We start from the raw sequence: 23,688 nt of genomic DNA on the forward strand, positions 1-23,688 counted from the left end.
AGGCAGGTATAGGATAACCATGAACCAACAACCGCAATCCCTCCCTTTCTGCCTCCTTCCGCTTCCACCGCTTCCTCCGGTCCCTGTCCGAGTAATCAATAGGTCTCCCTATAACAGGCCTCAATCAGCCTCCCTGAGAGCTAAGGTAAGGTAAGGTAGTTATCATCCTGCGCCCCCGAGCCCCCCGAATACCAACGACCCAAATCCATATCCATGTCTTCCTCTGCCTGCCTGTCTGTCTGTCTGTCTGCCTACCTATCCAATTATCAAGCACTGTATGGTACATACATTCCACTTATGCCCAGAGGAAAGGAACACCTACCTTACCTCTTTTACCTGGTTTTGGTTAATGCCCTATCACTCCCTATCACCCACTATCACTCACTCACTCACCCCCTCCCAACCTCTATGTACCGACCCCAAAGTCCTAACCAACCCCTAACGAAAGCCAAAACATCCCTGTAGTACTTCTCAATCTACCTAGCAAGACTGACTCCCTGCAGTAATTTAGACTACGTGCTTCAGATCTACTACTAATCTACCTAAAACAAAAACTACCTACAAATATACAATTTGGCCTTACCCCCAATAAGCTTCGTTGGCTACCTACCCTGTTATCCGTGGCCCCCCTCCGAACTGCCGTGCAATCTGGAAGAATCCTATTTGAGAGGAACGTGATGGATGAAGGAAATGTGATGAAGAAATAACCAAAAAAAAAAAAAAAAAAAAAAAAAAAATTGAAACGGCACAGCCTGCAGGTGATCGTGTTCACGGGATTCCTTGGTGTGTCTCTCTCTCTCTTGTCTACCCTGTCCCAACTTTCGGTTGTAGGCCTTGAGCCGTGCAGGGGGGGGATGGTAAATTACGGTTCGTCTGGCAGTTCGTCGGATAGTTCGGGGTCATAATTCAGGGGGAGATGTTCGGGGGGAGATGTTGCTTGATGGTAGAAAGCGATTCTCAATTGAAATTCCGATGCGTCGGTGGGCTCAGTCAGTTGTTTGCTGGGTAGGTGGGTACACTCCATACAGTATGTACATATGTGGTTTAGGGAAGAGAAGGGAAGTGTGTGGCTTGTCCGCCGTGATCCGGACTCCGAGGCTTTGGAAAATGTGAATGTGATAAGGGTGAGTGAGGTAAGGTGAGGTAGGTAATACCGGATTACGGGTATTGATGTTGGGTGTTGGTGTGAGGGGGTTTTTTTGCCACAACACTATTATTAATATGGATTATTATCACCGCTGACCTTGGAGTCAACGGGGTCGGTGGTGTTGTTGCTTGATGTGCTGGGCTTAGTACGATATGAAGCTGTTATGGAATAGTGCCTACCGCCACAGATCACTCTGCTAGATAGCTACGTAGTATAATTCACATGTCGTGGTCAATTCGGTGCTGTTCCTACTTGATTAATCGGGTTGATGCGCTGTAAGCTGGAATAACGTCCGCCATCGAAAAACCATACTGATTGATACTCAAGGATCATACATCGGCAGCTTCATATTTCGCTGCTACCATGTCATCATGATTTCATGCAATACACTTTTTACTACATATACAAATTCGCTTTTGGCCCATCCTTCCATTCATCCTGTCATATCCGTCCTTGCTTTCGTAACCATCAGTTCCAATTGCTACCCATCACGCTATTCCATGCTTGCTTTGACCAACACTTGTTTTATCTATCCAACACTACACCATGAACATCACAAGAATTTTTGTATGGTGACTTGCTTCATTCGTCGCATTGCGACGTGCTACTGTCGCTCTTACTCCACCTCCCGACTTGACGCTGCTATGCTTTGGGAGGTGGAAAGAACGACCAATCACCTTCGGCTCGCAACGACGTTGACGAAGAAGTTGGCATTAATGTCAGCGACAAAGAGTCATAATGTGATGACTGCCGTGATGAAGCTTCTCACTCCAACACCTCGTTGAGCAGACCAGCTTCCTTGACGAGTCCATGGAAGATGCCACGCTTCTTGATCAGCTCCTTCGGCGTGTCGAACTCGGCTACCTCACCCTTGTCGAGCACGACGACACGGTCGCTGTCAAGGATGGTGTTGATACGGTGCGCGACTGTGATGATGGTACGGTTGGCGAACAGGTGGCTGCGCAGCGTCTGCTGGAGCAGCGCGTCCGTCTGCACGTCCACGGCCGCCGTGGCCTCGTCGAGAACCAAGATGTTGGATGGGGTGAGCAGGGCTCGGGCCAGGGAGACCAGCTGACGTTGACCTTGGGAGAGGTTGGATCCTGGAAGGGGGTGCAATGGTTAGTTCTCCAATCTCAACATCTGATGCAGCTGTTTGGGAGGGGGGGAATGACGGCGCAGCCCTCATCCATCCAACCGGTATCACTAGTGTGTGCCACTAAAGCACACCGCAATCCTGTTCTGCATCCTGGTGGCATTGGGAGGTGTTACGCCACCAAATGCTCGATAGGGCACTCCGCCACTACCACCCAGGGACTCAAAATAGAATCACCGGATATTGGAGCCAGGGGGTCTGCAAGAACGTAGAACGGGGCGAGTGGTGCATTGGATGATAACCGGAGTATCGCTCGGCATAACCAGAAACGAAATAACAAAGCAAAGACTGGCAATAAGTAGAGGTAGATCGATAGGCACATTGGTGAATGGCTGTAGGTCGGTGAAGAATAGGATGTAGAGGAACCGTGCCGGAGACCTGGGCACTGTGTGACTACAACTGATGATGATGAAGGTGAAGAGATCACAACGATGGGGAGTACACGGAATCTCCGTTGTAATTGCACACATGCGCGGGACGATCATGCAGGGGACAGACTGGTGGATAGGGGTTGTAGATGACTGAAAAGGACAGAACACGAGCGGCAAAAGCAGATAGCATCATGGCAAAAGCAAATGCTGAGCTCGCAGCTTGGGAGCTCGCTTCGAAATGCCGCGCGGAAGGAAAGAAAGCCCATGCCAGTCCCGCCACCTTCCCGCCGCCGGCGACAAACTTCTGGCTGACATGCTGCGTGGTCAAGTAGGCAAGGAGACAGGAGGAGATGTGTCTGCAAGGCGAGCTATCACCGCCATGCGACAGGATCTCATGTTGCCGCAAGGATGGCGGGCAGGAAGAGACGAGAAAAAGTTGGGTCGTGCAAGGCAACCAGCCGCAACTTGCGACCGTCGAGATCATCGACGAGGATCGATCCACACCAACCGTGATGTGTGCGTGCGTGCGTGCGTGTGTGTGGGTGTGTGTGAGAGGAGATAAGACGAAGAACCTCGCATTCGAAAGCCGACAGAAGCCGGCCGCGCAGGAAGAAAACACAAGGGAACACGAGCTGTTGCGATGGGGAAATTTCTAAGCTTACCTCCTTCGTTAATCTTGGCCTCGAGTCCACCTTCCATAGAAGCGACGTGATCCTTTAGCCGAGCATGTTCTGTACCGAGCGAGTCAGTTAGCATAATGTGCCACAGCAGTGCAGTGCCGAGCCAGATTTGACAATGTACAGTACATGTTGACAATGACTATACACACACACCACGTGGTCACCAAGGGAACGGGGGCTGGTAGTCACAATACGTACCCAGGACGCTCCAGAGTTCTGTGTCATCATGGACATGACCGGGGTCGAGGTTGTCCCGAATCGTGCCTTCAAACAGAGCCGCATCTTGTGGAATGATGGCCAGGCGACGGCGCAGATCCAGCAAACCAATGCTCGAGGTGTTGATTCCGTCAATGGTAATGTTGCCCGAGTCGGCCTCGATGATACGGAACAAGGCCAAAGTTAGCGAAGACTTGCCAGCACCAGTCCGTCCGACAACGCCAATCTTCTCGTGCGACTTGATGTCGAGCTTGATGTTCTTGAGAACCAGGTCAAGGCCCTCGCGATAGCGTGCGCTGTAGTTGTTGAACTCAACCTCGCCGCGAGCGGGCCAGCTTGCAGGCGGCCTGTTGCGGTGAATGATCTCCGGGGCTTCGCTAGGAATACGAGCGTACTCGAGAACACGCTCGACCGAGACAATGTTGGTCTCCACCTCGACAGTCTGGCGGACAATCCAGTTGAGCGAGGTGGTGATCGTGAAGGCGTAGGACATGGCAAGGCCCACCCATCCTGCGCTGAGCGGGGCACCGTTGCTAACGGCAATGACAGATAAACCAGCGGCAGCGAGAATGACGATACCACCGATGAACTCCAGTCTCACGGCCAGCCACCTGTTGGCGCTGACGGAGGGGAAGTATGCGCGCAGGTTCGCATCCACTCGCCACTCGTTCTCGAGCTCAAATCTGTCCTGTTGTCTGTATGCACGGATTGTCGTGATGCCGCCCAAAGATTCCTGGAAGTGGGCATAGATCGGACTACGGCTCACACTGTCCAGTCTCTTGAGCTCTCGGGATGTGCGCAAGTAGTATCTCTGAATGAAGATGTACATGGCTCCCAGAGGTATGATCAGACCAGCAAAAAGCGGCGTGGCAACGGCGATGAGGACAAGCGTGAACCCAGATTTGGCGAGATTGTTAAACAGCATGTTGAACGTCCGAGCGAGTACTTCATCCACACGGTAAATGTCACTACAGGAAGGCAAAGTCAGCATGTTGCATCTTACTAGCTTGAGAGCACCGCATAATGCTCGGTACAACCCCAGCAGTCAGGTGTGACAGGCAATGAGTGGGGAAGAAGGTTGAGACTTGTATCAAGACAGATCCAGCCTCGGTTGAGGTCCACCTCACACTGTAGTGCATCCCGTACGACATCGAGAACTGAACGGGCCGGGAAAGAAGAAGGGGAAACACTGGCTCACCTGGAGAATCGGTTCAGAATTCGGCCGGCTGGTGTGACATCGAAAAAGGACATCGGTGCCCTGAAGATTGCTGTTGCCATTCTCTCATGCAGCTTCCGAGATGCCTGATTGGGCCGCGCGTGAGTATACCTTCAACAGTTTTCAGTTTTGACGAGCTTACCTCGATGGAGCAGAAGATCCAGAGAACCAGAGTTTGCAAAACAGTAAGACCTGCCGCGCCGACGCCGAACACGAAGTAGATACCAAGATACTTGCCCACTTGAGGGTTGCCTCCGGCTTGAGTGTTCTTGTCGGACCAGCTCTTCAACCAAATGCCACCAGCTATACGAGATGTTGTGTTAGACCTACACCTATCAAGAGAATGATGAAGTATTCCACAAAAGTATGGACCGCGCAGACATCAACTGGCGCGGTCTGCGCGGACCAGAGATACAATAGGTTGTGTCTTCCATCCAAAACACAGACGCGCGAGGGTATGAAAACAAAGGGAGGGGAAAACGATAGAAAGCATGACTTACCAATCTGGGCGACTTGGGCAGCAAGGAGAGTAAGTAGGTAGAACGCAACGGCGCCAAGGTTGCTTGTCTTGGCATACTCGCCGTAGACTGTATCAATGATTAGCATGAGATGTTGTTAGAACCGCAAGGACAGAGATTACTTACCTGACCACTTGACCTTGCCTTGCTCAGAGTGTTCCTTAGCCTGTCTCGTCTTGCTGTTCGGAGCTTCCTCGTCACCGAGCTTGCCTCTGGGACCCCTGAAGCTTGCAGTGCTGGCACGACGCAGAGTACCCATGCTTCCAGTTCTCCTCTTGCCAGCAGCCGACGAACTTCCGGGACCAGGCTTGATGGCCTGAAGTGTGGTGAGTCCTTCTTGTGCTTCCTCCATTTCATCCTTTTCCTGGCCAGCCTCTGCCTCGATCACCGTAGAGGTCTCGCTGTCGCTACCATTAGGGGAAGAGCCACTCGGTGAGCTGGAACCAGAATCGTTCTGACCGGCAGACTTGATCAGTTCGGAAACGAGGCCCTTCATGGCCATGAGCTGGCGATAAGTGCCCTTCTCGACAATCTCGCCGTCGCTAAGCAAGCAGATGTAATCGGACTGTACAAGGACAGGGATGGAGTTGGTGGCCAGAATTCTGGTCTTGGAGGCAAGGAGACCCTTAGGACCGAGAACATGATTGATGATGTGGCGTCCAACGTGGGAGTCAACAGCCGAAAGACAATCGTCCAGCAAGTAGATGTCCGCCCTAGCATAGACAGCTCTAGCCAAAGCCACACGAGCCTTCTGACCACCGCTAAGAGAAATACCACGTTCTCCAACAACCGTCTCGTCTCCATCAGGAAGCTGAGCAAAGTCGTCAACGAGAGCGCACGCCTTGACCGTCTTGTCGTAAAACTCCGCATCGAACCTGTAACCGAAAACAATGTTCTCTCGCACAGTGGCATTCATAATCCAAGGGTTCTGAGCGACATAGGCGACATTTCCATGAACCTCGACCTCGCCCTTAATCTTCCATAGATCGCCCAGAATACTTTGCAGGAACGAACTCTTGCCTGCACCAACACGGCCCACGATGCAGGACAACTCGCCCTTGTGTGCGCGGAAGTTGATGTCGGTAAGAACGGGCTTGTTCTCGTGACGGTTCCAGGAGAAAGTACCGTCACGGATAACTACCGTCTCTTCTCCAAGCTCCTGAGCGGGGGGCTTGACGATGATAGCGTCAGGCTGAATCTCCTCAGCGGTGAGGTAGGAGGTAAGACGACCGACAGCGACACTGGCCTCAATGATAGAGGTGATGACCATGGGAAGAACAGCAAGAGGGAAAGTGAGCAAGTTGAACAAGGCAAGACAAGGGAAGACGATATCAGTCGTCAAAGGCCTGTCCTGGGTCCAGACAAACACGGCAAAGGTCGAGCATGAGACAAGGAATGGTGTAGTAGACCAGGTAAAGTTGGCGAAAGCCTGGCCAGCACCGATTTTGCGTAGGTTCTTAAGCTCCTGGTCGTTACGGATATAGTTCAGCTTGTTCATAAAGGCGGTGCCCCATGCATACAACTTGATGCTCTTCATGTTGTTGACGATCTCGGCAATGAGACGGCTCCTGGCGTCCTTGTTCTTCATCTGCTGCTTTTGCAGGTTCTTCATGAACTTTGCGATCATGCCGTTGATGGGAATCATGACGATCATAACTCCGATACCCGCAAGCATGGACCATCCAACAAGTTGGTAAAGAGAAAGCATGCAAAGAGTGATCTGGAACGGAGCAGACCACGCCTGCTGGGCGAATTGGGTCAAGTCCTGAAGACGCTGAGCATCGACAGCCATGTAGTTGACAATATCTCCGGTTGTCTTGCTGGCACGGCCTTCGTTGGACAGCTTAAGGGCCTTCCTGTAGATGGATGAAGTCAATCCACCCTTGATCCTCATGCCGGTCTCAAAAGCGAGCTGGAAGTACTGGTGGATCATGGTGGTCTGGAAAGTGGCAACCGCAAACATGGCGAGAGAGATGGCAGCACCCTTGATCACGGGTTGCGGCTCCTGTCCCTCACGGTAAGAGTCAATAAAGCTGATCAGGTACCTGAGGAGCTGGGGCTGCGCGAAAGCCGATAGATCGTTTCCAATCTTGAAGAAGGCAGCAAGGATGTAAGGACCGCCGTAGGCACGGAAAAGGGCGAGCCACAGGGAGGGCTTCTTCTTCTTGTTCAACTCGTGTTCCCATGCCTTGGCAAACGCTCCACCGGTAGTCTTGGTAGTATCGCTCTTTGCCAGTCCCCAGAGATCCTCCTCGGTCAGATACTGGGCATAGCCGTGCTTCATCATAGGAGTCATCCACGAGAAAGTCAGTCTGGAGAAAACGGTCGCATAATCCACCGGGCATTCCGGTTCGTCGATCAGAGCCTCATAGGCAGTATCCTTCTTGGGCCACAACCACTCGACCAAGAACTCGACCACAGAGAGACCGAAGCCGATGCAGTAGGTGATGAAGTAGGCCTCGTTCTTGGCATAGATTTGCTGAGAAATGAGGGACCTGAGCTTGACTGCAAGGGCGATGAGGAGCAACAGCCAGTAGAAGAGAACGACGCCGTTTGCATTGCGGAGGCGCGCGTGTTCGAGCCACTGGATGGCAAAGATGACGAAGAGCGAGAGAATGGTTCCGGCTGTGGTCCAGACTCTGAAATCGCCATACCAGATATTGGGGTAGCTGACGATCTGTATAGCCAGTTGGACGGTAACGTCGGCTATGATGAAACCTAGGAGTACCTTTTGCGAAAAATGTTAGACATATGCCGCACTTCTTGTCTTGCTTCGACAGTTGTAACGTACCTGCTTCAGCCAGAAATGCCAGTCCTTGGCCACTGGCGTTGGCGTCTTCCTCTTCACCAACCACCATACCGCGGCGGATCCTGCAACAAGACCAAAGGCAGCAACCGAGGCCACCCACACGTCGATAAAACACGGCGTGAAATCATATCGAAAGGGACTCATCGGTCCCCATCCCTCCTCGTTACCGCATAGCGGCTGCTTGAAGTCCTTTGACGCCGCAAGATAACCGCTACCCAGGTCGAAAACGGAAGGGCGATAACCAGTAAACGAGCCGCTCTCGTAAAAAAGGACCCTCTGCGAGCCGAAGCCGTCGCTGTCTATATATTCGAGCCCCATTGGCGCAACTATACCCTCGTAGCAATGTCCAAACGCGTCATAGCACGGGGTAAGGTCGTGGGTTTTGCAGGCTCTTTGCGCTCGGGAAAAAAGCAAAGTTGAAAAGTTATGCGACGAGACGTGTAAGTCGGGAGTCGGTTCTCGTCGGTGTCACACGCTGAAAGACCTTTCGGGTTGCCCACAGCGGGATCACAACAGAATCGTCGCCGAAGTATATAGTATGATACTCGTCTTGACTTTGTTTGTCTGGAGTTGTAGGTAGGTAGGCAGTAGTAAAGTTGTGGTTGTGGTGCCGTCAGTCGTGGGTCGTCTCCCACCTAACCTAGGGTAGTGCGGCGACTTGCTCAGTAATCAAGAGCGAGAGGAACCCTTGGAGAAAAAAGCTAAGATGAAACAAGAAAGAAGTGGAAGCTGTGGGATCGAAGGCAACAGCGGGCACTGCAATCCGTCTCTACCTAAACTGAAAGCTCGCCGACTACCTTGGCTACTTAGGCAGGCAGAACAGAGAACAGACGGCACTCAGTCGGAAAGAAAGACGGAGATAAGAGAGAGCCTTGCACTTTCCGCGGTTCGTGGCTGGCTCTTTCCTCGCGCTGGATGCAACTTTCTTTGGCGCATGTCACAGCAGATCGGCAAGTCAATTGGCCCGATGGCGACTTTTCCAAAGTGCACTCATAGCGCAGTACTCTGATCGCTGACAAATCCGCAGCATTCGTAGCGGAAGCAGGTCGTCGCTCTCATGTCCTTTTCTAACGGTCATTGCTGCCATTCCTGCAATCCCCACTCGACATTCGCACCTGTGCCCCACCAATGATGCCGTCCACTTTTACAGGCTTCCACAGCGTTCCCACGTTGCAAAGCCGCCTACTGCTTCGAACGCGCTAGCAGCCCAGAGTCGTGACGACAGCAACCTCGATATGTCAGGGCACAAAGCACGATTCTCGCCCGTCTAGTGCGCCGTTGAAGTATTCGATGTCGAGGAACCGTGATTCCGGCGGTGAAGATGATGGAAACTCGACACGTAGGCTTTGCCTCGAGCCTGGAAGACGTGTTCAACTGGTGATATCTGATCCCATCCTTGGGGTTTTGAGGCCGGAAACAGACAGAACAAGTTCAGGTATCTTGGGTACCTCTATCGGGACGTCCCGCCCTGCTCACGGACCGTAATGGAACCCAGCGTGCCAGCGTCCATCTTCCGCTGAAGACAGGTGTACCTGAAGGTGAACGCTTGGCTTGGGGGAAGGATCTCACTGCACACAATAAATCACCAATACCACGCTAAGTGCGTTGGCAGGTTGTCCAGACTCATCAGATGTTTCACGAATTGAAGATGACAGCGGTGAGACAGTGTTATGGCGACAACGTGAAGCATCTGATATGCTCAGACGGCATGACTGGCTGTCTACCGATAGGCCGGCCAAAGTCGATGTTCAACATGAACGTATGAAGAGATAGACATGATATGTATTTTGACCCTCAACCTTGACATCGAAAGGATAAATGGGGCACTCATCCTCACAACAGCCGTCAAACTTTGAACCGTGATCCGAACTGCAGCTCTTACACTGCACCCACAATACACAAGACTATGTCTCACTGCCCCGCAAATAGAACTCGCGTGTAACACCAACTGACGGGCAGCACAACAGAGCAATGACGTTGAAGCCTGAAGGTGAGCTGCTGAAACTCCAAGCTCCGAGCAGTCCTCGTTGTCATCGTCTTCAACATACAAGTAGGTAATGAAACTGAAGCGAGACGGAGCTGGAGCACACCTCGCTTCTGAAATCAGTTGCCTACCCTCCACTCTACATTCATACTTACATACCTACCAAACTGCTTCCCCGCCCCGCCCCACCATTACATACCTCTACATGGACAGGATTGCGTATATACATTACCTAACCAGCTACCTACCGCCCGTGACAGCTTCTGGTACCTACCTAAAATTGACTCCATCCATCTTTTCCAGTTTGTGATGCCTCCACGAACCGCCCCTCAAACTTCCCAAAAAACCACCATTTTACTCTTTCTCATTCTCCTCGTCGCCTTCTTCCCCAGCAGCTTTCACTACTTGTGGAACCTCCCGCTCAAACTTTTGGCTTTTCCTTTTGGTGTTTTGTCGTCGCTACTCTCCTCGTCAGGGACAACAGCATCGCCGCCATCGACGTCATTGCCCAATTTTACTGAGCTTCCGTATTGTCAACAACCACCATCACAAGCCTCAGCCATGTCGTGGTCGCAAAAGACTTTTACACTGCCCGCTCAGTCCCGCGGAGCCTACTTGATTACGGACATTGTGACGAAGGAGGTGCCGGAGATCAAGCAGTATAAAGTGGGATTGCTGAATTTGTTCATTCAGCATACGAGCTGTGCGTTGAGCTTGAATGAGAATTGGGATCCGGTGCGTTTGACCCTTGAGGAATGAGTCTTTTGGATAATGCTCATATTTCGTAATTCCCTTGGATATACTATACCATACGATCCAAGTCACCTTTGAAGCTCGATGAAGAAATTATCATGCACATATATCAGCTCCTCGTCTGACTTTTCATGTATTGTCATCGTTATAGGATGTGAGACTGGACATGAGCGACACCCTCGACCGCATCGTGCCCGAGGCTACAAGCAAGAACCCGAACTTGTACCGACACAACGACGAGGGCCCGGATGACTTTCCTGCCCACGTCAAGTCTTCCTTGATCGGTACTAGCGTGACGATTCCCATCACGAACGGAAAGCTGGTACGTTTGATACCTTGATGTCCACTAAAGCTTGTAGTCACTGACATCAATATGTCCTCAGGCCACCGGCACATGGCAAGGCATCTGGTATCTCGAGTTCCGCGCTCACAAGCACAGGCGCAACATAGTAGCCACCATTCAAGGAGAAAAGGGAAAGGAGTAAAGGTGTGTTGAAAAGCTATGATTATTTTTTCTTCTTCTTTAGACCTAGTCTCAATACGAAGTAGCAAGAGCTCTGTCTTGTCTGTCATGCCTTTATCCCAACCCAGTCAGTCAGTGTCTCGCCTAATCTCACTCTTCCGCCATCTTTAGTCACCTTCGACCCTTTATTATCCTGCTCAGAATTATTAGAACAATGGAGGAGCAGAAACCCGCCTGGCTGTGCAGACGACACTGCTCCTCCTGTAGTCTAAACACTCATATCCTTAATCTTCATGCTCCTCGTACGGACGCGAACCAAGTGACTTATACGTTGAGCGATGCCGTGACAGTCAAAGTTCCTCGTCTTTTTTCGGCCCAGTCGCTGTGATCTCAACGGGCCCCGTCCTCGCGTCATGCATGTGTTTCAGCAGGGAAAAGAAAGACTGCTGTGCTCTCTAAGGACCGTTGCCTTCTTCCGTCTTCATATCCACATCATCACCACTCGCAAGGACCTTGGTCTTGGGTACGTAGCCGTCTCCATCGCCCGGAGTAACAGCCACCACCTCGCCGTTCTCGTCAACGAACTCAAAGTTGTAGCGGCTGAGAAGATGGGGGATGGCGGAAAGTTGTGGGCCATATCTAGCGGTGTTGTCGTACAGCTCGAAGAGGGGGACAGCCAGTAGCTTCATGTTCTTCGGCACGCTGAGGACCTCTAGTTTAGGAGGAAAGAAGTACGAGGGTTAGCACGCGGCTCACAGAAGCAAAGGACAAAAGAGTAGATAGACGAGGAGGAAGAGCACCAGACATACTCGACTTGGGTAACTGAATAAAGTAAAGCTTCTTGCACTCCTTCGGTCTCGTCACATGGGCCGGTACAAAGGGGTACATGAACGTCTCAAAGTTGGGCCTCCACCACTGCGCAAGGCAGTCGCCCACCTGCCAGTCGCCCGCCTTCTCGCCCTCGCCAAGGCTGCCCACGGGCGCCAAACGTTCGTCCAGCCGCTGCTTGAACCCTTCGATCTCATCGTCCTCCGGCCGCAGGTAGTCGCCTGGTAGCTTGAAGAAGGCGTTGGCGATCTGCAGCATCAGGATGTGCGGGTGGTTGTGCTCGTGGCACACCAGGATGCCCTCGCACGTGCGCCGCATGCCGTGCGCGTTGTAGTGCTCCTCGAGTCGCTTCAGGCGCGCCAGCACGCTCGGGTCCTCCTCCGGTTGCGTCTCCTTGACGCCGAATGTGTAATTTGATAGCGGGTAGAGGCGGATCGTCTCGGGCTGGTTGGCGTTGAAGGGCAGGGGAATGGTCGGTGGCACCGAGCTCTGGAGAGCGTTGGGAGTTATTGTAGACATTTCGCCGTTTGTTCGTTGCGTTCTCTGTTGCGACACGACGGAATTGGTTCTTGGTGGGAAAGTGTGGCTGTTTGGTTCGGAAGAAGGAACCTATTGGTACAGGATCCCAAAGACCTAAGTGTACTTGAGAAATGGAGTCTGGAAATGGATCTTGTTACAACAGCTGTAGTGTCGACTTGGCGGTCGGTGTTCAACTTCGTGCCGACGCGATGCGCTCTCGGTGATGGACACGATTGAAGTGGGAGGACGGCAGTTCAGAAAGAAACTACTAAGCGGTCACTCGGTGTTTGTTGGGCGTTTTGGTACGACAGTGTGCAATTTGGTCGCGAGTTTCCCTGGGGGGTCTGGGGGGAACGCAGCAGTTGGCGCGACTGACATTCCATTCAGAAATCGAGCCAAATCAGGAAGGCGGTCAAGTCCCAAGCTCCGAAAAGTTGTGGGTCGTAGCTCTATGGTGGAGCCGGCCAGGCACCCTCCTGGGCACTTAGAGCCGCATCCAACTCCCCCAACGTCAACATCTCTCGCCCAGATGCCATAAGCTCGAAAAACGGCCTCATGGACAACTACGAATTTTCTGGAACGGTGTCATCCGAGAACGTATTTCTTCAATTATGCTGTCCGTGGCGTTTGTCTAGCTGTTATACGCGAACAGTGTCCGAGCACTATACAATTCCGGACTCCCCATGGCATCTAGCCAGATCAATATATCGAGTTCTAGCCAAGCTTCGTCCATGAAAACTTGAAACACATATTCACTACTCCTGGCACGATGTCGGCCTCACAACTTTTAGAAAGCACTCTGATGGTATCTGTCTAGTGATGTGTCTAATCACAGGATATATGTAGAAACAAGAAATCCCAACAGCTGGTGCAGCACGTCGTTGACACCAACCACGATACCATTTGGCCAACTGAACGTTTCAACATCTCGATATACTTGGTGGTCCTTACTACCATCGGTCCAAGAGGTTGCGGCGATCATGGCCTCGTTCTATTAACTCCATTATACCCATCGCATACGCGTAACAGTGCATCAGCAATGAGGTGTTGACAATGGTCATCCAGGTCGCTGTCCTTGCCTCTGGGCTTCTTTTTAAAAGATGGGAAGAATGATTGGCCCAGCAGCTGCGATCGTACGGGACTTGCCCTCAGTCTTGGTTGACCCGGTTACCTTATCTATCCCACTCCTCCGGCACAAAGTTCACGGTCTGCTGTTCCAAACGTCTCAAAGTGAGGCGAGTCTATCAGTGTGGACGATTGGCCAGAATCTCTTGTTTCGTCTCATCTTCTGCTTTACAAACATGACCCCAGCTGATCAAAACAAAAGTACCCAGCCGAGCCAGACATTGAGAACCTCTACGGTTTGTTTACTCGGTCTCCCGCGGTTGCCCCGCAGTGTTCTCGACCAGAGGTCATCTGGACCCCTCCAACATTTCTCACTCTACTCACAATTCCATTCGTTCCCTTGCGTTTTCTTCCCTACGATCGTGGTGATATCACCTGTTGGTACCAATCAAGACGCCCATTCACGTTTTGAACGTGAAGACCTGAGCCTGTTGTGTAAACGACGGATTCCCAGAAATCTGGGTATTGTGGCAGATCTTGGTAGGTATTCTAGACACCTCTTCTGATTTTTTTCCCCCAACATTCTCCTTCCCAGTACTGACATCTGGATTAGTTCGTTGTCAACCGCTATTCTTGTCTTGCTATCACCACCAAAACAATCATTTCACATCTCATTTTCTTCTCACCAATCACTCGTGTGACGATCCAAATCGTGATCAAAGTCGAACTCGTCACTGCTCAATCAAGCGGTGATGCTATTGAAGGTATGTCTATTAACAACAACAAATGTCATAACAGCAACTGGTTAACAATTGGGCATCAATGTAGCATTCACAACCAGACATTCGCTGTACAAATCAAGGTCTTGAGTCAGCCTAACGTGCTGATGAAGCGAGCGCCATGTCCGACTTAAACATGATCAAGCTCGACTGCCTTCAGGCACTGAAGAGGGAAACATCACCAGCCAAGCTTGAGGCCGCCCTGAATGCCGGCGTTGGTCTTCTGGCAGATATCCAGAAAGCTTTTGCGGATGCAAGCACTGTGCCGGAAATCGCTAAATGGTGCAAGTCCATCCAAGATCTACAGGCGCAGTCCGGCAAGCAAAGGACTGTGGTTGGCGTCGTCGGCAGCACGGGCGCCGGTAAGAGTTCGGTTATCAACGCCGTTCTCAACCAAGAAAGCTTGGTGCCTACGAACGGTATGCGAGCATGCACTGCGACCATCACGGAGATTCAGTACAATGATGCAGATGACGGTCAAGAATCCTTCCGCGGGGAGGTTCATTTCGTCACCGAGGACGAATGGATGAAAGAACTACACATCCTCCTCGATGACCTGCAAGCGCCTGGCGACAATAGGTCAGGAGATAGCAGCACCGGAGCGGAATTCTTTGGTAGCGAATCCGCCCCCGCTGTTGCATATGACAAGATTAGATGCGTTTACCCCCATTTGCTCAGGGACGATATCTTGAAGCGCAAATTCACTCCGCAGGGTTTAGCTCAGGATCCCTCAGTTGCCAGTGTGTTAGGCACTGTAAAAGAAGTCCGAGCCCGCACAATCAAGGAGTTCAACGAGAAGCTTCAAGTCTACATCGACTCTAAGGAGAAGACTAAGGGCCGACAAAAGGACTCAGACAGAACCACCGAATTCTGGCCTCTTATCAAGGTCGTTCGTTTGTTCGTCAAATCCAAGGTTCTCGAACCAGGTCTTGTCCTGGTTGATCTTGTAAGTCATTCAATTCCCCAAAACACTGGCCAAAGCTGACAGTTCGCAGCCGGGTATCCATGATTCAAACGCAGCCCGCTCATCCATTGCGTCCAAGTACATCGAGGAATGCACCGGCTTGTGGGTTATTGCTCCGATTACTCGTGCCGTCGACGACAAGGCAGCTCAGACACTTCTCGGCTCTTCGTTCAGGCGCCAGCTCCAATTTGACGGAACATACTCTGCACTGACAGTGGTTTGCTCCAAGTCAGATGATGTATCTGTCACCGAGTTCCTGCGGACAATGCCCGAAAGCCATAAGATCCACTCAGACTTTGCGACTTTGCAGTTGCTCCAAGGAAACGAAGAGCAGTTAAAACAAGAGCTGTTGCCCATCAAGAACCTACTAGATCAAAACAAGGCTTCCTTGAAGACCTGTGAGGATAGCATGGAGATTCTAGAGACGGCTATCGAATTTGCCGGGGACGACGACGACCAAATTCTTGTGAAGACACGACTATCCGTCGCTTCAAAGCGGAAACCTAAAGACACTGATTTCGATGCAAGGAAGCGCTCGAAACAAGACCAAGAGTGGCGTGAAGAGTCTGACTTTGGAAATGATTCCGACGATGACCTCGATGATGCGGAATACGCCGAGGATACTGAAACCATCTCAATGGAAGCTGCAGAGCTGCGCCTCAAAACTCTCAAGGCCGAGAAAAAGGCTCTCAAAGAACAGGGTTCGGACTTGGAGAGAAGAGCTAAGGGTGTCCGCAAGCAACTGAGAGAGACCAGACACGAATGCGAACACATGAAAGCACTTATCAAGAGCGCTTGTATTCAGTTTCGGAATAATTATTCCCGGCCAGTGATCCAACAGCAGTTCGCGGAAGGTATCCGAGAGTAAGTCACGTCAATCTGGTGTAACTGTCTATGGAGCAGGAACCTAACTGAGAGATAATAGGCTCGACCAAGAAAATGCAGCGATGCAAGATGAGGAAAACTTCGACCCTTCGTTTGAGGCCAGGGATTACACAGAGGTTGCAGCACGGCTCCCAGTGTTTTGTGTCTCGAGCCGCGCTTATCTGAAAATGGCGGGCATGCTGAAGAAAGACGAACCCACAACGGGATTCCTCTCCATCGAGGAAACCCAGATACCTGCTCTCCAGGATCACGCAATGAAGATCGTTGCCGAGACGCGGGCTGCCGGCTGCCGCAAGTTCTTGACAGAAGTCTCAAGTTTCATAGTCTCTTTGATCGTACAGATCATCATCGCTGAGAAACCGCTGAAGCTTGCTGATGACATGAAAGAGAAAGAGCTTGCCTTTCTCAAGGAAGCCTTGGCGAAGCTGACCAAGGAACTGCATTCCACGGTCGACAAAAGTTTCAACGGGTTCGAAAAGGCCATCAAGGCTCAGATTATTGACAAATTTGAGTCTTCAATTCGACTGGCCACCACCACGGCGATCGAAACTGCCAAAACCTGGGGACAATTTCGAGATCAAGATGGCAAGCGTGGCCTTGTATTCTTGACATACCGCGCAACCTGCCTCAGGGACGGCGTTTTTAAGGCGACCAGAGGCCCGCTCGACTGGAACCAAGAGCTATGCGACCCGATTGAGAAGCGAATTGCTCCCAACTGGGAACAAATATTCAGCAAGACGCTTCCACGCGGAATTAAACACCTGGGGAAAGAGCTGGCGAAGTCACTCGAGGACTTTGAGGGTCGGATGCACGAGCGGCAGCAGCTGCGAGACTCGCCTTCATATGATCTGGTACGCAGCCAGATGAAGACTGTGGGTGAGAACGTGAAAGATACTATTTCTTTGAGAGGTAGGACGTCCCTGAAAACTGGTCAGAAGAATGCCATCCGGCTACTTAAACCTGCGGTTGCGGATATGATGAGAGGACAGTACCAGGCATGCAGCCAGGAGAGTGGTAAGTGCTGATGCTATTGACCATGATCGAGATTGGTAATTCCTAACATGATAGTAGGCATAGGATCTTACAAGAGAATGAAGGATTCTATGGAGGAGTTCATTCAAACCGCATCCCAGCACATGTTTAAAGCGGCCACAGACCTTGTCGGCGACCGTATACACAAGACACTGGAAGAAATTCGCTCTGACGTGGATGAACAAGTCAACAGCGTTGTTGCACGTGTCGATGACGACTACCAATCCCTCGTTTTGGATCGGAATCTCTTCAAAGCTCTCGAGTCGTCTCGCAGAGTCATAAAAGAGATTTTAGAAACAGCAGACAATCGCTTCAAGGCCGCGGCACAGGATCCTCAGTCAGATAACAACCAAGTTATCGAACCTTATCGTGTGCATCTTCCTGACGCGGATCCGTCAACACCAAGCAGAAGATCGCGGATGGCTGATATGATGCATCAATCGCCGTTTTCTCCAACGACCCCTGCGCAACAAAACTCCCCTAGCGGGCTTACGTTTTCAGGCGGAGTGTCGAGACTGACATTAGCATCGCCGGCAGCGTCTGTCGATGCCGCATCCACTCCTATCAAGAAGGAGAGAGAATAACCCAACCCTTTTTTGTCAGATCACCATTCTCGAAGCCCATCAGGTTGGGCATGTATTATCTCGCATAACCATATTGCATTTACATTTTTGCTCAAGTTCTTCTCATTCGTCCAAATCACCAGTGTCTGATATTTGGGCACCATGTCGGATATATTGACATCTCCTTGTTCGTATCTCGAACCTGCTTGGGGCTTGAAGCCCTTCATATACGGTCCTCGGAGGCCAAGATGTCAAGAAAAGAATTATTTGCTTTTAATGTCCGATGGTTGCTTCTCGGATGGATAATACGCGACGTGTAAGTCGAGACAGCGCCTATTGTCAGGAAGATTTCAATGTATGAACAAAGGCTATATGTCTGCAGGATATTGATGATACCACTCAACTCACATTCAAGGAGCCTGAAGCCTTTAGTATAGGGCTTAGGTAGAAATCATATCGGTTGGTGTTAGATCAAGGAGACCAAACTGTGTAACACCATTTTGATCCCTCACTCCGAGATACGTAGAGGTAGATAGACCTCAATTGATAGACTCTGGCTCATAGTGAACACAAGGCTAGTGAACAGTTGACCCCCGTATCATCCCATTCGAGTGGTCGGCATGTTTGGACAAGGCGCTCGTTATCTTGACCGAGTGTTCATTCCGACAAGATAAGTGAGATGCGACCTTCGGATTATGTGAAAAGGGAACGCATCCGACTTGAAGGAATTCCCGAGTGGTCAATTGAACTTTGAGATGTGTGATTTAGACTGCATCTCGATGAGGCATACCGGTCAAGAACGATGCCGCTCGTAGAGATTGTTTTGCGATAACGAGTGTTGACGAACGGGACGGGAACAATGTGCTTAATGAACTGTTTGGGTGTTTTTACAGTACAGTACAATAGGTACTGGTTTCAGTTGTCTGTTAGGTAGCTTGGTGCTGTTGGTCTCCGGCCCCGATTGTCCAAACCTCACAAGGATAAGATTGAATGGCTAGATAAACGTTAACAAGGTTCAAAAAGACACATTGAACTTGGAAAATCCATATTCATGGTATAATCATGCCTTGAGAATTCATGGTATAATCATGCCTTGAGAATTCATGGAACTAAGAAATTAATTATAGGCAGAACACCTAGGAAAGTTGTTTCGAGATCTTGGGCCAACGATTGAACCAGTATCGCATTATAGTGCCGTCCTAACAATTTTCCGCCAAAGATTATCACTATTCAGTAAGGTACAGCCCTCCCACCTGACATCATCCCGCTAGATCAATTCCTCATACAACCTGGCGAACAGCATCATTCAGAGTCCATCCTGTCTCAGATCTCGTGTGAAGGATGTCAAGATCTGATCTTTGACTTTGTCAGGTTGCTTGTCCCCTAATCTTGGAAGTCTTACCTTGTCCGACCGCAGTCATGTTCTGGATACCGATACCAAGGAATACCGGTATTGTTGATATCTGTCTGCTGAGAGGCCCTATAGCGGTAAGTACCTTTCAGTGTGTATACAGTCCGATGCTAGTTTGTTTATTAGCTTGGTACACTACATACTCGTGGTAGCACAATATACATAGTGCACTAGACGAAATCTAGGTAATTCAAATAGTCCCAAAGCTTACATACCGATTAATTATTAGGCATTAGCTGGATTTGATCTGCCATTTTGAATGTTAGAGATGGCGGATCCAAGATAAGATTATGCATTAGGTAGTTAGTCATGAAAACGCATAGGAAAATTGACATGAGATCTCGAACTAATAGACAAACCTGTACTGAACTGTATATGCATGCGTCATCTTGGTACATCTGATTATCACGGGAATATATAGCAGAACCGGTCACCACACCCATTGCTACCATGATCCGCATCCAGGGTTCCTCAAGATGTCTTAGATCGACGATGCCTTGGCCGAGGATAGGTCTCATTCCGTCGGCTTGGTCGCGAGGGGGTGGGCGGCTGTAGCTTAGGGTCCGTCTCACGCATGGATTCCTCAATATGTAGCGAGTTTTATACACCAGTGTAGACGAGTGGGTAGCTAGAGGTACCTTGGGCTAATGCCTGGAATTGACTGAGAAAATGCCTTGTTCTGTAATCCGTCTTGTTTCTGCTACATACTGACTGGTAAAGTCATTGGCATATCATGCCATCGTGATACCTACTTGAGGAGATGATGATGATGATTGGATGTGCATACAGGTACCTAACTTACTGCAGATGGAGTTGGAGGTTTCTTCAAGACATCCACCAAGACTTTATCACACCTGCTATAAATATCAGATATCAAGGTACCATCTGGGTCGCCGATGACCGCCAATAAGCGGCCGCGACCGGTAGGTACCTCTGTCCAGTTGCAGCACCCAGGAACCGTTCCATGACTCTTGTATGGTTTCTGGGCGGGCATGGAAAGGCCCGAAGTCCGGGCATGACATCGCCAGATCACCTTACCTACTGCTATCAAACCATCTCACCGCCTTCCTTCATCTGGCAGCCTACATACAAGCCTCTCATGATGGATGTTCTGGAACAAAAGCTGGCAAAGCCTGGAAGCTTCCCCAGTCCATCCCCATTCGTCGTGGTGAAACTTGAATTGAGATCTCTGCACTTTCCTGTAGTGTAGAAGAAGCCCCCGTTCCGTCGGCTGCGGGCGTTATGCGGCGGTGGTTACCTCATTACTGTCACCGGCCACTTCCACCTCCTCCACGCTCCGTCCACGCTCCACTGACCTCCACCACCGTGAGGGGACCACCTGGGGCAGTGCCGTTTTCCACTTCTCTTTGTCTCCATGCGGCGACCACCTTCGTAGCTCACCTCCACCGTCTCTGACTGTCCCCCGACGATCAATTGAAGTTCCTTCTGCATCCTGCACCTAATTACCTACTTCTCAAGAGGCAATCCGAAGCTGCCTCTGCGACACTGCACACTGCGAATCCCTCAAAACCGCAAGATTTACCGTCTCCAACCACCAGGGAAAGAGGCACTCGCCCCTCCCCCCCCAAACCCGGCCTACAAGCATACAGTATCAGCAAAAACTCTATCAGTCAGCACTTCCTTGCCGTACCTCCGTACCGGGCAACCACCCGCCCAACCAGATCGGCCACATCCGGCCCTTCTTTTCTTTCATCACCTTCGCCTCCTCCGAACGGGTTCGCCGCTATTCTTGGAAGCTGCAACCAACGATTCCAGAACAATAGCCCTTCGGGCCATGAATGGCTGCCCTCTTGCCGCCTACCCGTTTGGTCATGCATAGTAGCGTTGAGTCTGAACGGCCGGCATCGCCTTCCCCCGCAGTTGCACCTCCAGCAGCACCCGCAATAATGGACAGCACCGCGAAGCTGGTTTCTGATCTGCACCAGAAACTCGCTGACCTCGAAGGCAAGGTTGCCGAGTTTCACCGGTACTTGGACGACTGTCTGAAAAACTACCCAGAACTTTCGTCCGAGGTCTCACGAGTCATAGCCGAGTCCATGCACAAGTACCCGGCCCTCACCTTGATGGCCCGCGACGCCCGCGACCCGGAAAGGCCCCGACCTCAGTCGCCCACAGATAAGATCCTCGACAGTGAAGCCCTCTCCGGAGACGCCCGCAAGTCGCCTCCGCCCATCTTATACCATACATCCGGCACCCCGAAGGAAGGCCCAAGAAGCCCCCACGAGCGCGAGAGAGAGTTCCAAGGCTTGTTTACTCCTAGATACCTGCCCCTGCTCGATAGCACCCACCGCGGCCTGCAGTCACCCCCGGAGTCTCCAGTCCCCACGCCGCTGCCGCTTCCCTTGTCTCAAGATAATGTGAAGAAAGTGGATGACCTCAAGGAGCCAGAGGCCATGTTAAAGTTTGACATCCGCCCGACCCCGGTCAGACGGTTGACCGACCGATCCACATCGTCAGTTGAGTCGTCGATATCTGGAAGCGACTCAAAAGTGCGAAGGAGCGCTTTGCGACGTTCTTCGAGTTCAACCAAGGGCAGCCCACGCCGGGTGCGTTTCGAATTTGCGGGCGAGGAGGTCTTTCCATCGACCTCTCCCCAGGACGCTTCTGCCGTTACAGTCCCGCCCCCGCTGAGTGGGGATGATGGGGCTGATGGGGCGCAGACGACTCCTCCTCCTCCTCCCCCCCCTCCTCCTCAACTGGAGGCCGCTGCGCCCATCATACCCTCGACAAGCGAACCACCTGCGTATACTGGAATATCGTTGCTTGACGTTGAAGGCGAGGAGGACGCGCTGCCGAGGCCTAAGAAAGTCTCGTCCACGCAAGCACTTCGCGCCCTTTCTCGGAATGCCCCACTGGATGCCGGAATTTGGACAGAGGTGAATGCGGATCCGGAAGAGGCGCCTAAGATGAACAGCGGAAAGCAGGATGATTGCACCCTGAAGCAGGACCAGCCATCAGGGCAGGTTTCTGAAGGAAAGCCGCAAGACGGTCAGCATCTCGAACAGCTTCATCCTCAAGCACAGAGCTTTACCAAACACAAAGTCGAGACCAAATCGTCGCCCCTTGCACACCATGTTGTAACGCAACAGTCCAATGGCGACCAGAGTCTCGGATCCCCACTGGAAGAGTTACAACGGGATGAAGATGACGACAGTTCTGACGACGACGAATTTCTCTCGATGAAAGCGAAGAAGAAGCCGGTCTCGCCAACTATTCGAAGCTCATTTGGGCGCCTACCTACGATCTCCGAGACCGCTCAAAACACTGCGAGGTCCTCAGCCAACAACGCCGCTCACACTAAATCGCCAGGAGTGGATGAGTTCGGTAAAGGGAAAGTGGTGGATGACGTACCCGAAGATGCCTTCTTTGACTTTGAGGGAGAGGGCATCTCCACCGGGGTAGAGTCCGATACAGAGAAGTACATTGCCGAAGATGACTTCGACGACGACGACAACGACGCTGCTGCGAGTAAGGTACCGCCCGAAGAGCGTCCGAGAGTAGCCTCCATAGCTAGCGGATCCAATGCTTCAACAGAGCCAGCCCCGGTCCGCAAGATTCCTCCAGCTACGCCATCGGCCGCCTTGTTTGGCCATTCGGTCGGATCGTACAAGGGAACGTCCATGCGCATGAACCCCATCAGCAACCCGAAGCTGTATGATGAAATTGCTGGCATGAGAAACGTACACACATTTGTTGGTAGTGTCGATGGCCGCAGCGGCGTGGAGGCTATCGACATGGGGAGCTACCGTGCATATTTGGTTAAGAACCATGCCAGTGCTACTCCCCGCAGTTTTACGGAGCGATTGGCATTCGAGGAGGCTATGGAGCGGAGGAGATCAATGAGGGACTCGGACGATGAAGATTCGTAGAAGCATACTAATAATGGCACGCTGTGGTTCGCATGATACCCTGGAGGAGCAGAGGGTTGGAAAGGATTACGCATGAAACTGATGAGACAGGAGTTCATGGGATCGGTATTACTGGAGACAGACATTTCCTCTCTGAGCATTGAATTGAACCTGCTACAAGCGACGCTTCTCCTTCTATTACCCTGTAATGGTAAAAGCTTACCATGTTAAACGCAAGTGGGCATACGAGGAACCTTATAACCTGTTGATTCTGAGCGAGTGGCAGCCAGATGGGAGACATGGCGGGTGGTACACAAAGTCTAATGCTCCGTATGCAATGAGAAAATGCTTTAATGGAACTTCTTGAAACATGCAATTCTCTATGTCACCATGCCCACAAGTCATCCCCTTCGGAACCACGGACCGGCGGTAAGAAAGCCGGACACTGTCCGTTGTCACTTCG

At 51.3% G+C, this 23,688-nt stretch overlaps 5 protein-coding genes across 5 annotated transcripts; 3 read left to right on the forward strand and 2 right to left on the reverse strand.

Moving 5' to 3' along the window:
- Positions 1-1,385: 1,385 nt before the first annotated feature.
- NCU09012 (hypothetical protein) lies at positions 1,386-9,020 on the reverse strand. The gene is made up of 8 exons (XM_953053.2): positions 8,093-9,020; positions 5,428-8,029; positions 5,284-5,370; positions 4,926-5,086; positions 4,766-4,869; positions 3,550-4,535; positions 3,334-3,402; positions 1,386-2,247 (listed from the first exon to the last, which is right to left on the reverse strand). The coding sequence occupies exons 1-8, from the start codon at positions 8,426-8,428 to the stop codon at positions 1,913-1,915; spliced, it is 4,680 nt and encodes a 1,559-aa protein (XP_958146.1). The 5' UTR covers positions 8,429-9,020; the 3' UTR covers positions 1,386-1,912.
- A 1,239-nt stretch (positions 9,021-10,259) lies between these two features.
- Positions 10,260-11,655, forward strand: NCU09013 (UPF0047 domain-containing protein). The gene is made up of 3 exons (XM_953054.3): positions 10,260-10,829; positions 10,999-11,169; positions 11,231-11,655. The coding sequence occupies exons 1-3, from the start codon at positions 10,404-10,406 to the stop codon at positions 11,330-11,332; spliced, it is 699 nt and encodes a 232-aa protein (XP_958147.2). The 5' UTR covers positions 10,260-10,403; the 3' UTR covers positions 11,333-11,655.
- On the reverse strand, positions 11,329-13,018 carry NCU09014 (cleavage and polyadenylation specificity factor subunit 5). Its single transcript, XM_953055.2, has 2 exons — positions 12,120-13,018; positions 11,329-12,022 (listed from the first exon to the last, which is right to left on the reverse strand). Exons 1-2 carry the CDS (start codon positions 12,655-12,657, stop codon positions 11,766-11,768), a joined length of 795 nt encoding a protein of 264 aa, XP_958148.1. The 5' UTR covers positions 12,658-13,018; the 3' UTR covers positions 11,329-11,765.
- Positions 13,019-14,637: 1,619 nt separating this feature from the next.
- Positions 14,638-17,375, forward strand: NCU09015 (hypothetical protein; the record flags this gene model as incomplete). Its single annotated transcript, XM_953056.3, has 3 exons — positions 14,638-15,447; positions 15,497-16,329; positions 16,391-17,375. 3 exons carry the CDS (start codon positions 14,638-14,640, stop codon positions 17,373-17,375), a joined length of 2,628 nt encoding a protein of 875 aa, XP_958149.3.
- Positions 17,376-20,495: 3,120 nt separating this feature from the next.
- Positions 20,496-23,628, forward strand: NCU09017 (hypothetical protein). Its single transcript, XM_953058.2, has one exon. It carries the CDS (start codon positions 21,156-21,158, stop codon positions 23,244-23,246), a length of 2,091 nt encoding a protein of 696 aa, XP_958151.2. The 5' UTR covers positions 20,496-21,155; the 3' UTR covers positions 23,247-23,628.
- The last annotated feature ends 60 nt before the right edge of the window (positions 23,629-23,688 follow it).

The sequence above is a fragment of the Neurospora crassa genome, linkage group III (genome assembly GCF_000182925.2).
Source record: "Neurospora crassa OR74A linkage group III, whole genome shotgun sequence".
In the NCBI taxonomy this organism is placed as follows: Eukaryota; Fungi; Ascomycota; class Sordariomycetes; order Sordariales; family Sordariaceae; genus Neurospora; species Neurospora crassa.

What these genes read in the sequence shown, in the direction of transcription:
- NCU09012 (XM_953053.2), bottom strand. Translation starts at nt 8,428, where the DNA reads ATGGGGCTCGAATATATAGACAGCGACGGCTTCGGCTCGCAGAGGGTC. An exon ending in AGGCAAGGTCAAGTGGTCAG is followed by an intron (nt 5,371 to 5,427) that starts GTAAGTAATCTC and finishes TCATTGATACAG; the next exon opens with TCTACGGCGAGTATGCCAAG. An exon ending in ATTCTGAACCGATTCTCCAG is followed by an intron (nt 4,536 to 4,765) that starts GTGAGCCAGTGT and finishes GCCTTCCTGTAG; the next exon opens with TGACATTTACCGTGTGGATG.
- NCU09013 (XM_953054.3), top strand. Translation starts at nt 10,404, where the DNA reads ATGCCTCCACGAACCGCCCCTCAAACTTCCCAAAAAACCACCATTTTA. An exon ending in TGAATGAGAATTGGGATCCG is followed by an intron (nt 10,830 to 10,998) that starts GTGCGTTTGACC and finishes TCATCGTTATAG; the next exon opens with GATGTGAGACTGGACATGAG. An exon ending in CCATCACGAACGGAAAGCTG is followed by an intron (nt 11,170 to 11,230) that starts GTACGTTTGATA and finishes ATATGTCCTCAG; the next exon opens with GCCACCGGCACATGGCAAGG.
- NCU09014 (XM_953055.2), bottom strand. Translation starts at nt 12,657, where the DNA reads ATGTCTACAATAACTCCCAACGCTCTCCAGAGCTCGGTGCCACCGACC. An exon ending in TATTCAGTTACCCAAGTCGA is followed by an intron (nt 12,023 to 12,119) that starts GTATGTCTGGTG and finishes CTCCTAAACTAG; the next exon opens with AGGTCCTCAGCGTGCCGAAG.
- NCU09017 (XM_953058.2), top strand. Translation starts at nt 21,156, where the DNA reads ATGGCTGCCCTCTTGCCGCCTACCCGTTTGGTCATGCATAGTAGCGTT.